The sequence below is a fragment of the Pollicipes pollicipes genome, unplaced genomic scaffold (assembly GCF_011947565.3).
Source record: "Pollicipes pollicipes isolate AB1234 unplaced genomic scaffold, Ppol_2.1 Scaffold_3447;HRSCAF=4054_pilon_pilon_pilon, whole genome shotgun sequence".
Classification (NCBI taxonomy): domain Eukaryota; kingdom Metazoa; phylum Arthropoda; class Thecostraca; order Pollicipedomorpha; family Pollicipedidae; genus Pollicipes; species Pollicipes pollicipes.
In genome coordinates this window covers 41759268-41771781 of record NW_023596297.1, presented here as the reverse complement: position 1 = coordinate 41771781, position 12514 = coordinate 41759268, and the positions used below count along the sequence as shown (strand labels likewise).

The 12514-nt window shown below is 54.2% G+C and overlaps 1 protein-coding gene across 1 annotated transcript; it reads right to left on the bottom strand.

The window, feature by feature from the left end:
* Positions 1 to 525: 525 nt before the first annotated feature.
* LOC119092640 (transcription factor AP-4) lies at positions 526 to 8187 on the bottom strand. Its single transcript, XM_037215604.1, has 4 exons — positions 7998 to 8187; positions 3736 to 3907; positions 1212 to 1810; positions 526 to 838 (listed from the first exon to the last, which is right to left on the bottom strand). The coding sequence occupies exons 1-4, from the start codon at positions 8075 to 8077 to the stop codon at positions 694 to 696; spliced, it is 996 nt and encodes a 331-aa protein (XP_037071499.1). The 5' UTR covers positions 8078 to 8187; the 3' UTR covers positions 526 to 693.
* Positions 8188 to 12514: the final 4327 nt, after the last annotated feature.

The following is a 12514-nucleotide window of genomic DNA, read 5'->3' as shown; positions in this document are numbered from 1 at the left end:
TGGATTTCGAGACGGTTCCGATGCGTCGCGCCGTTTTGTGCCGGTGCTTCACGACTCAAACTGCGTACAAAACAATGAGAAACCGTACGCACCCAGAAAGAAAGCAGCCTTCGGCAATCGCTGGCAAAACAGTAATCAAGGAAACACTAACTCAACTTTGGTAACGCCATCTATATAAAACAACAGAGCAGAGCCTGGCGTTACACAAGCTCCAGTCCGCTCGTGGGCCCAACGCATGAGTAGAGAAACGCTCTTCAGCGCCCGGACGCTGACCCCGCACCCGTGAGCGCTCAGCGCGCGGGCGCCCGGACACCCGGAGCGCGCCCCGCACCTGACCGACCTGAGTTCAACACGCCCCCTACAACCAAACGTCAAAAGCTCGTCCAAATCAGTAAATGCAGGAAAACAGGGAATAAGGCTGCCGGCGAAGACGCCCGGCCGCCACGGCCGTCGCGCCGGCGCCGGGCCCGCCGCGCCCGGCCAGTTGAGCAAGCGCCGCGCGCGCCGGCGGCGGCGGCGCCCGGCCGCCGCGTCTGCGCCGCTCACGACTGCGGGTGATGGTGGTGCGGAAAGTGCTGCGGCGGCAGCACGTGGTGGTGCGTGTGGTGCTGGGCCACGATCACGCCCGGCCGGTAGGCGGCGTCGGCGGCGGCGCGGTCGTGCGTAGTGAGCTCGAGCGGCGCCTCCTGCGGCTCAGGGTTCCTCCAGGCGCGCCTCCACCTCCAGCGCCGGCTCCGGTACCAGGTCCTGGAACAGGTGGTCGCCCTCCAGGTGTCGGATCGCCTCCACGATCGTGTCCAGGTTCTGCCGCGACGTCGTCGAGCTGCCATACAGCGCCCTGCGGACACGAGAACAAGCCGTCAGACAGCACCGTCAGAAAGGCATGAAAAGGCGCCGTCACTCTATCGTCAGATAGGTCATAGAGAGGGGCTTTCAGCTGCACACAGACTCGCTGCCGGTTCGCCCGGCAGTTACGATCGGTCAAAACGGCACTTGGACGGCTCCACCTGACGATGCAGTTGGCGGCACCGCGGTAAGCCAGCATCGAAAGTCATACCGATAACATAAAAGTGGCAAACTGGCAACATTAAACATTTCGACACCATCACCGCGCCCAAACCAGCAGCAAAACAAACCGCATGCCCCAACCCCACCATGGCGGTCCAAGCGACGTTTCGCGTTACTGGCGCCCGGCCGTGGCAGCTACTGACCGGTGTCCGACAGGCTGCGGTCGCGGCGGCTCCACCGGCGCCAGCTGATGGGTCGCCGGCTCGGGCAGCAGCAGCGGCGGCAGCACTGTCTGACGCTCCAGGCGCGTGCCCAGGGCCGGCGAGTCGGATGCGTCTGGCCGGCGCAGCGGCGACGCCGCCCGCTCCAGTTTCGGCTTCTTAAGCGGAGGCGGCGGGGCAACGTGCAGCCGATCGGTGTAGCCTGGTGGTGGCAGCGGCGGCAGCGGCGGCGCCTCCGCCAGCCGCAGGCGGTCCTCGGTCAGCAGCCGGTGGTGCCGCTCCTGCTCCAGTTGGGCGCGCAGCTCCGCCAGCTCGCGGCGCAGTGCGGCCCCCTCGGCGTCGGGCGGCGAGGGCGGCCGCTCGGCCGGCGGAGGCGGCGCAGGCTCGTCACTGGCCGCCTCAGCGCTCTCGTGCGAGGCGTTCCGTCGCGCCGACGCCGGACTATCGGCAGCCGTGTCCGAGTCGGCGCCCTGCTGCTGCTGGCCCAGCAGCCGCTTCAGCTGGCAGTTCTGCGTCAGCAAGCGCGTCTTCTCCTGTTCCAGGCTGTAGATGAAGTCTGACGTCTGCTGCAGGATCGCCGCCTGCCGACGCAGAGAGCGCTAGCTCAGCCGAGGGTTGTGCTGAGCACCGGACCACCGCCGAACGGGGGTGGGTGGGGTGCGGTCAACAATCGGACACTTGGCTACCACGGAGATATCACGATAAGGTCCTTTCGTTAGCGGCCCCAAGAAGCGAAGCCACTCATCCGAACGAATTTTGATTGCACAAGTTTCTCCTCACCCACACGTTACGGAATACCTATGTAACAAAATCGTGTGGCCACCCACGCCGCTCGTCTCAGATAGCTAAAAGTATATGAACGACACAGAAAGCGAGATGCCTACAACATGTGGATGGCTATAAAAAGGGATGTTTATAAATGTACCAAACAACAGTATTTAGGCCAACGTAAAGGCCAGGGAAGAAAACAAAAAGCAAAAGCCTGTCTCAGCTATGATGAACTTTCAAACCAAATCCCGAGGCGCGAGGGTAAGGCCAACGTCCAAATACAAGGCCTGTAACCTTATCCGGGACCATTGTTCACGTCCGACAGTTTGCGCGCTGTGCAGGCGCACGGTTTCAGTAGGAAGCTAAGCACAATATTTGACAAGTACACCGGAAGCACAAAATGCATATGAATGTCACAATATATATAAATGTGTGTGTGTGTGTGTGTGTGTGTGTGTGTGTGTTGTGCGTGCGTGCGTGCGTGCGTGCGTGCGTGCGTGCGTGCGTGCGTGCGTGCGTGCGTGCGTGCGTGCGTGCGTGCGTGTGAATGCAACATGTAGATACGTTTATATGCACTGGAAAATTAAGGCACCATTTTATGACGGTCAGGATAGTGAGCAAAAAGTAAGAAGAGCTTATCCAATGCCGGTCTTGAGTCAAAAAAGCACTGAGATGGTTCGCGTCCCGATTATAGGGTGCACAACACCAAAATAAAAAACGGCGTAGATTTGGATCTTTTACACGCCTTGTTGGGTTCCGCTTCATTCGCGTCTTTAAATATTATCAGTACCACGCATTGTTACCTAATGCATACTCTCTCGGACCCACGATGAGCAACAATCATGACAACAGCTTTAACATTACATTTTCTGAAGAAATGAGCCCAACCATTCAGATCCCAAATCACCCCAGGTTCTTGCAAATTGGAATAAGCTGTGAGCATCAGACGAAAACACCGAAAGTCTCACAGATTGGATAACGTGCTCGCACACCAGCCGACAAAAACTGGTTTGCCCCTTCCGACAGCGATTTCGTCGCAAATTATTACGCTTCATTCGACGTACATTCTCCTGATGGTCGCGCACAAAAGGTGTCCACTTACCGGACGCCCCGCCCCCTCCCTACGTCCGCAAACATCGCGTACTATGGGCTCCGGCCGCGCCCCTTTGTAGTATCCGCCCGCCACGCTACCCGTCCGAGCCCGCGGCGCCGTCGCCGCCGCCGCCGTATCGACCGTTGCCGCGCCCAGCCGGCCAGACACAAGGCCGGCTCATTGAACGGCCGCACTATTTTCAAGATTGCGCCAACCCGCGCAGCGGCTACACCACGCGGCGGCCAACGCGCCAATTGGCCGCCGCCCGGCCGGCTAGCCTCTGCCACAGCGCCGCGGGGCGCATCGGCCGGCCGCCGCCGTCTGGCGTCAGCTGGAGAGCCAGCTGATGGTGATTCACCGCGGCCCGGACGCCACCTGATCGCTGGGACCTTGACTGAGCGGGCTGCGAGCCGAACGGGACCGGGGCCGGGCGCGCCAGGTCCCGCCGGCGCCCTACAGCCGGACAGGCGCCGGTGCCAGCCCACATTTCCCGTTTCGCGCCCAGACGGGCTGCGGACAGGCGGTGGCCGCAACGAGGAGAGCTCCAGCCGATCTCCGTATCGACCCGTCCCAGTGACGCGGCCGCTACAGACGTCGCACCTGGACACGTCGGCGCCGCGCGAGCCCAGCGCACGGGAGACGCACCTTGCTCAGCTTCTCGCCCTCGTGCTGCGGCAGCAGGGCGCGCAGTGTCTGGAAACCGGCGTTGATGCTCTGCATACGGCGGCGCTCGTTACTGTTGGCGATTTCGCGCCGGATCCGCTTCTCCTGCTCCATGGCTGAGCGCGGGCTGGTGGTGGCGCCGGAATCGTCGAGCCTGTCGGCAAAGTGGCATGTCAGGGGGGTACAGACCGACGGTTTAACTGACAAACCAGACTGGCGATGTCAAATTACGGGTTAAGTGGTCTGGGAACTCAGTGTTATTTCGGGAGGGCACAACTCCTTTCTGACTGTCTTTCCAAAGTTTTGGTTTATTCTGCATTTATCCATGGCACGTCTGATGTTGACATCATACGTAGCACGGCACGATCCAAAACTACAAGCGAGCAATTGTACATTTTCACTAGAGTACCGACACATGTACAGAAAACACAGCTTGCATTAGGTGCAACTCAAGTGATGGGACGCTAGTGCCGTCAGCTGGACCCCACTCCTCCCCCCACACATCGTGATGTGCAATTTCAGCGCAGGGCAAAGGAAGCAAGGATGAGAGACAGGGCAGGGCACAGTGACACCGATTAGCTCAATCACCGACAACGGCATGGCCAGTTTGATTACAAAATATGGAATGCCACCCTAGACAAGTTATTCGCGTTTGGACTTCGATTGAAGAGCAGGCCGAACACGTTTAGGTGCCATTTTTGCCGATGACGATACCTTTTAAGGCCAGTTCTATCGCGAGACGTCGCACTGTGTCGACGTTCACCAAGAACTTTTCAAACAAAAGGTACACAACCGTCCCTCGGCCCACAATTACAGTACGCATCATGCAGTACCACAGGTGTCATTGCGCTTAATAAACAGAACGGCGTTGGCTGGCTCGATTGGCACACGGTATGGAACGATCTGCTGGATCTCCCGAAGATCCCAAATGAAACAGAAACACATCTGGACACGCGTTGTTCGACGTTTCTGGAAAGGACTGGGTCAGAATGTCCGATTCAGTGACAATGTTCAGTTAAGCGTTTCTGAATGATAAGAATGGCAGCATTTATGAAACCTACAACCGCTGAGTCTTCATCGTGTGTAATCAACAGTGCCTTGGTACGCGCGGGGATGTTTGTGCGCAATCAATGAAAAAATTACGTAAGCTGTTCAGTGCATTAGCGAGGAATATTATTCACATATACAAGACGGTAGTATTAGCCTTATTCTTCGGAAAAACCAGGAAAATGGAGACAGTTGGGTTGATATTAAGGCGACATGCCCTCATCAAAACAACAGCAGAAGTGAACACTCACTCCTGCTGTTGTTTCGATAAAGGCATGTCGCCGAAATATCAGCCCAACTAAATCTTCATTCTCCTGGTTTTTCCGAGAAATAAGCCCAAAACAACTGTTTTATTACTGAAAAACAGAACTTTCTCAAAAACCCAAACGCTCAAGACGGTTCCCACCACGCAAGAGAAGTATATATGAAAAGCAAGACGCACCTGAAGTCCAACTGATGTCTTTTAAACATGTAGGGGCGTACGCACATCGTAGTCCCGGAGGTACGTACCTTGCATTTACCAAAAGCGTGGCATGCATTACTGTGCACACGACTAAATGCTGGCAGTTAAAAATTTACTGTAGAAAAGTATAAATACGGGGATCAAGAACAAACGATGTTATAGTACAACACACAACAAAATGAGTGCGCCTGTGGCACACTTAACTTGTTTTTCAGACGATATTTTTGGTTGTGGCCCTCCTCCACAGTTTCTGCGCAGATCCCTACTCACATGCAAAGGACCTGTGATCGCGATAGTGCAATGTCTCTAAGCAGGTGCAGAACACTGATAGGGTTCGGACTTCAGGTGTCGTCGTCGTCCGCCCGTCATTCGTCAGGTGTCGTCGTCGTCGTCATTGGGGCTTAACGACGCACTTAGCTACTGAAGCCACATAGCGTCACCTGCCTCCCACACTGGCGGGAAGCGCGGACACCGTGTGGAGTCGAGCCCGCACCTCTGGTTTCCCAGAAGCGCAGCTCAGCTACTTCACTGCCATAGAATTTCAGCTAACATTCACAGCGTTATGGGATTCGGGTAACTGGGCAGGTGACTCGGTTTCAAGATTTTTACCATTTGAATTTTGTCATAGAAATCTAGAACTCGTACATTGCATTGCGGACGGTGACTGATGGCGGTGCAGAGCCGACGTGAGCGTGCTCCGTTCAGTTGATCGGAAGGAAATGTTGGCCCAGATAGGTTAAATACATTTAAAAGCATTTTCAAATGATAGCCTCGTTTAGGATTGGTGTGGTTTTTGGATTTCAAGGATTGGCAAGATTTAATTCATATCTAATTGACTGCTACAAAAACAGATCCCAACTCTCCTCAGGATATATTTCAGGGCCACCGTCAAGACGATCAATGGATGATTTTCGGAGCATGGAGTATTTGTGATCCACACGCCTGGGCATATACACATACACACACAGGTGTGAACTGCTACGAATGGGTGGTCCACAAACCACAGGTTTGCCCAGTATTCCTCAATACATATTTAAATAAACGCAGAAGGCGATCGTTGGCAATGGCTGATTCAACTGCCATCATCGCTGGTGAGGAGTCACACAGGGACCATTCGTATTATACGTCACAAAACAGAGTGCACTCGGATACTAGACCGGCCGTGGCGAAAGGCCACGAGGTGGGCACGGGCGCAGCCCATTCCATTACAGAAAACATTACCATTACCTCTCAGGCATTGGATGGACGGCCATGAGCTGCCAGCGGTCACCCCGGTCTTCTGGATTCCCCGAGGAAGCCGCCTTCTCATACCCATACACAATATGATGACTTTACCAACATAGCGGACAGTATGAACGCAACACCTTCCCAGATGCGCATGCACGCGAGCTCGGTCTCAAATACCACGTTCGGCACATCGGGACTCGTGGGACACATACCGTCAAATACATTACAACTAACCGCCGGTGCAGACCATTGTCAAAGACCAAAGAACAAACCACAAGGCAACTCACCCCATTCGCGGCACCGATAACCACGCACCTGCTACGGCGTTTATTTCTGGAGCGAATTCGCGCACAAAGTTGCGTTGGTATACTCACGAACTCAAACCCACGGACATTATACTTTGAATTGCCTATTTGAAGCCGGGTGCAGTTGCACAGGCAGTTACTGGACACGGCTGCACGACCTCAGGGCCATACAGCCGTATGTCGAAAATAGCAGCATGAGCCGCCCTTCAGGCCATTCAAGCAGTCGACGGTATCATGACGCGACAGTTCTAACTGGAGGCCGCTCATACGTGTCCTATGTATTGCAGGAACTAGCGTCAGCAAAGCATCGGCATACACTTTTCGAGCGCACATTGCCAGGAGATCCACATGCTTCCTCCCCGCACGTGACCGCCACCCCACGTGGGGGCACACGACGTCCACGACGCCTGTCCGGCTTAGGTATACGGCAAACCTGATGGCCGCTGGTCATGACGTACCTGATTCATGCTCGTCATTGATCGGTGGGAGCAGTCCAGCTCATTGGTATCGTAAGGTACGAGCCGAGACAAATTTCGAGCCGAGACAAATTTAGCAGCATAGGAAAGATAAGGAATCAAGATATTTCATGAGGATCATATGCTGGTTGGGTCCACACCGGAGCAGACTACACCCTGGCAATGTGTTGGATCAAAATCGTAGTTTTGATTCTCCTGGCCCTATTAGACGCATGGATTTCTCGCCCGCCTCTTCCAGGCCAGTGAAATGAGCTTTTGTCACGTTGGGACTGAGCTATATGTACCTTAGAGGTGATTCCGTAACCACCCCTCTCAGCAGCTAGCGGGGCTCGACCCGCCCCCTCACTAGTGACGCGGCAACCCGACTCAACCCACCGCCCACTGGGTGCATTACGGCCCAGCCGCTGATACGACAAAGAAGTGTGAGATAAAATGAAACCATTCATTGCCATCTCCAGATGTCGCCAGTCCACTAACGCGGCCAAGCGCTCCAGTCGCAACCCAGCTGCAGGCCGTACATACCACAAGACAGCCATCCAGTAGGTCAGTGCCGCCCACACGGTGATATGCTGTGCACGGCCCAGACCCCATGCAAATGCTGGTGCGCATACATGAAGCTCCAAAACGCAATGAGCTGACCAACCCACCCGCCCTCCACACCTCCACACGCACATCACTACACATCGACCGCGCGTATCAGCCGGCGGGCAGGCACATTGGGCTCACCTGCACGCGCTCCCGGCGAGCTCCTCCCGGCTGTCCGATATTTCGTCAAAATCGGGCTTCTCCGACGGATCTGGGTGCATGTCCAGATGAAATACCACCTGAGAAACAGTTTGGTGACCAACGGTCGCTTTTCACCCCCCAATTTGCCCAATTTTTGGTTCCACTACAATGCCGCTCCCACCACTACCGCCGTCCACAACGCAAACTAATGGCGGGGGTCTTGGCGGGAAACAGCTGCAGTCGTTCGTGAGTTCATGCGCACCAAGGTCATGGTTAAATGTCCACGCGATCAGTCTTATCCCGGCTTGGCATGTGTTAGAATTTCCGAACAAGTAATACTCGCGGTAATAAGGCACGGTTTTCCTCAGAGACTATTTGTGTCGCGGATAAAACATTAGGATCTATATTTGATGGCGGAGGCGCATTATGCCATTCGTCCACAAGATGGCACCACGAGTCACAACCGGCCGGTCAGCTGGCGGAAAGGGCGGATTCGTCTGAGGTTGGAAGAACATTTTTTGTCTGCCAGTAAGCCTGCATTACATTGGCAATAAGTTACTTCAAACAGCTTAATTTTAGACCTTTACAACTACTAATGCGTAACACATGTCTCAGGATAACACCAAAGGGAATATGTGTGTTTATTTTGTAGGTTTCAAACACTGATTACAGCATTCAACGAAGTTTATCTCAAACCACGCAACCCGGCTCATATGAGACCACGTGGGCAAAATGGGTAGCAACGCCGGCCCCGTGTTTACGAGCAAAGGACCAAATGGGCGTGAGGAAATTTATGTCTTAAACATTTACGTCATATCGTCTTCGATACGAGGCATGGTTTGGACAGGATGTGGTGTGCATGAAAAAGTAGGTCTGAGCCACGGGTGGCAGTGAAAACTGGAGGGTGTCTGGTACCCTGGCCAGGTTACAGCCGGAACTCTGGCGCTGGCCCTCACTCACGCCTAACACACATGCTCGGCTTCGACAGGCGGGTGGTGTCTTTGCTGCGTTTGGACTCGATAGATACCGCTTAAATTCGTCTGCATCCAATTTGGAATGGTGAGCTAATGCTGAGGAGCTCCGGAGGCAGCGGCACAGATCGGAGGAGCCTTACCGCAGGAGGGATAACAGTGGCACGGATTGGAGGGGCCGTTCGGCGAGAGGGATAACAGCGGCACGGATTGGAGGGGCCGTATCGCGAGAGGGACAGCAACGGCACGGATTGGAGGGGCTGTACCGCTAGAGGGGTAACAGCGGGACACGCCCAACTTGGAATAATTCAGAATTGCACCCAAGCGCATACTCCGGGGAAAAGCCCTTGGAATTGATACCTATATTTTAGTCATTGCCGCGGGGGCACGGGAATTGGGGAGGAGGGCTCAGCGTCCCAACTCGTGAAAATTTAAGATGGGCCCGTGGGCGTCGACTGAAAGCAAATAACCAGAAGTGACGATTTACTCACGCCCCCAGCCCCAGAGTGAGAGTACTTCAGCTGTCCATCCGTGGCGTGGAGCCCAAGAATGCTAGCTACACCGACCTAAAATGAGGTGCCGACAGCTACTTCTGGCACCATGGGGAGTTGGGCCCCAGGGAGCACGTTGGTCAGGCGCACCTCAAGCGCCAGGCGAAATGTCCCCGTACGCTCGAACTCTGATCTCTGCGCGCTTCGCGATCGTGACGTCATGACGAGCCCCCGGAATGTTGACCATCATCCATCGCATGAGCAGCCCGGCATTGTGCTTAGAAAATAGTCCAGAGGCCGCGAATTATGCTGGCCAATTCGGTCGGATGTCAAAACGGAAGCCAAAAAACAAGCCTCCGAAGTACGGCTCCCATATACGGGCGTAACCACAAGCTCCCACCGGAGTCGGCAGGGTCCAGTCGGACCACAGTAACCTCAGGGCAGACTGGATTATATTGTTTGTGTTTTGATCACACAAAACGGCACCTGAACAGAAATGGTCCCAGGAACATCCAAGGCGTCGTTGCTGCCATCCAGCAAGCGCAACAGACCAGCAAACACATACCGCTGCCCGTGTTTTCGTCCGTCCGCGCCTCAGCCCGCTTCAGTTCACAAATTGCCACCCACCCAGCATGCTACTCGCAGATTTCGGACGCCGTCGCCGATCGCTGCACGTGCCAGTACGAGGCAATGCAGCAAAATGCATGGTCTTAGACTTGACGTTTACTCATGGCAGCCATAACTTCAAGCTTCTCGGGCATCTGAACCCGATAGGCACATCGCCGTCGTCGGCGCATTATACCGGCACGCACCAAACGGCGTCCTGGTGGCCGTTGCCGACCCCAACCTGGTGACGGCTGTCATAGTTGAGGGCTATGAAGACTCTCGGAGGTAAGCTCTCCTGTACCTAATCATTCTGACACCCACAAGGTTGTGTTCACACCCATCTGCTACCCATTCATGATCATTTGTACCCACTAGCTCCCAACCGTTTGCATTTTCCTCACGCTGAAGTCCTAAATCTTGGTAAAGCTTCAGGGAAGTTTGCACCCAAGCTTTTTCCTTTGTAATATTTTCAAAAGTAGTGCGAACAAGCGTTACGCGCTTGCTTCGCTGCGCAAGAGGAAGCAATTTCAATTCGCTATATTTTGCAGTTCAATTCTCGTCTCTGGCCGCTCCAGATGCCGAGATACCGCGCAAAACGTGAGAAAAAGACGTGGTCATAGGCCGCGCGCTGATGGCGGCCTCTGCCGGCCGCCGACAGCAGCAGCAGCTCTGGAACATGGACAGGCCTGTAACATGGGACCACTGATTGATCATGGGACGTGACTGGTGATTTTTCTCCATCCCATCATTCGTCTGCCCTAGAATGATGGCAGCACGCACTGACCTTGTATTGAACAGTATTGTATTGTATCGAACGGTGAAAAACGGTCGGCAAGGGCCAAATCCATGTTCCCTTGCCCTGCACACGTGACGCTTCAATGTATACCACGTGATTGCCCGTTCGTTTCCCTGGCAATGCGTGCCACTCCCGAATGTGTCCGTGCCCTGGGTGCAGAGATGTGGCACAACACGTGTAAAAGTGTGGAAAAGAGCAAAACCCGCCATCCTAAGCATGGGTGTAGGAATAGGGGGAGGGCCAGGAGGGTCATGGCCCCCACTTTTCAAGGTGGGGGACCAGGAGTGTTAACTGCCCCCCCCCCCTCCCACACACACACTTTTCAGACTAAGGCTGTGATTGGCTTACTTTTGCACCACATTACACGTATATTCCGATTTGCCTAGTTCACCAGCCATCTTCCTTAAGATACGCCATCTTTTTCGGTTGCTCATTGGCCACCACTTTGTGTTACAGCCGCAGGGCCGCCGCCGCTCGGCCCATGGACTGCAACGCCGGGCACCGAGGCTTTCGGTTTGAGTTGTGAGCGCGCATGTTCAAACCGTGTTACATAATTTTTATCAGTACTCGATTCGGACTGAATCTTGAACATTCTAAGACGAACATGGATTAGCCACGCAAATACCAATTTGAAACTACATTTTATCTACAATCTACGTTCAGGGCGTCCTCAATATCTCTGAAGAACACAAAAAAAAACATGGAACCGGAGTCAGTGTGACAATTATTGGACTACCTGCGGCTGTCAGGGGTGTTGTTGGGCCAGTGATGGTTTTCGTGGTGATCCAGGGCCAGCTGCGCAGGTCGGAAGACCTTCCGTGTCAGGGAGGGGAACAACTTGATATAATATATCCTTCCAATGGCCTCCGGATCGACCAGGAGATTCCGCCTCATGTTGTCGAAATGACAGCCGAAAGGCACTTTGCGATGGGACGGAATGCCCCTTGAGCCCTTGACCTGAAAGGTTGATGTGCCCCGGGTGCTCTTCTCAAGGGGTCCTTCCCTGGAAGAAAATAGGAGGGATCAATGTTCTTAAGTAGGGTGGTAGTCTATTGTTGAATGGAGTGGGTTGAAATGAGTCAAGAAAAACGAACAAGGACATCCCATGTTTGCCTGAGAATGTTCATTCTTTTCAAGAATGGATTAGCAAAGCAAATAACATCAACGTGTTTGAATAGGCCCGCCCGCAACCTCGAGCGCAAGGACAGGGATGGCCTGAGTTGAGGCTTCCGTAAAACCGAACGGCGCTGGCCACTGCAAATGCCACCATACGGCCGGCGCCGCGGTAATCTGTCTTCTGGACAAATTAATAGTAAGTGAAACATGAAAAATAGTGATTCTACTTTTACTCTTCCAATTCCACGACCCGATTCCAGCACCACTTTGTGCTGTTTTAAGAGTCCGCTCTTATCATCAGTCTAAAAATCGCACACGTGAAATATGTGCCCAGACCGTCTTTTAAATGTAAGATTAAATTCCTGCAGCTTTCAAAGGCGCTTCTTTCAGCAGCGACATCATTTTCAAACACCCGTTGGCCACGGCTTAGCATTAGCTGCTGGGCCGAGGCTGCGCGGCCTGGGGACACTGGAACGCCTGGCGTCGAGATTTTGTTGCTAAGATTTGCCAGTGCGCATGCCCAAAATTATCCCACAT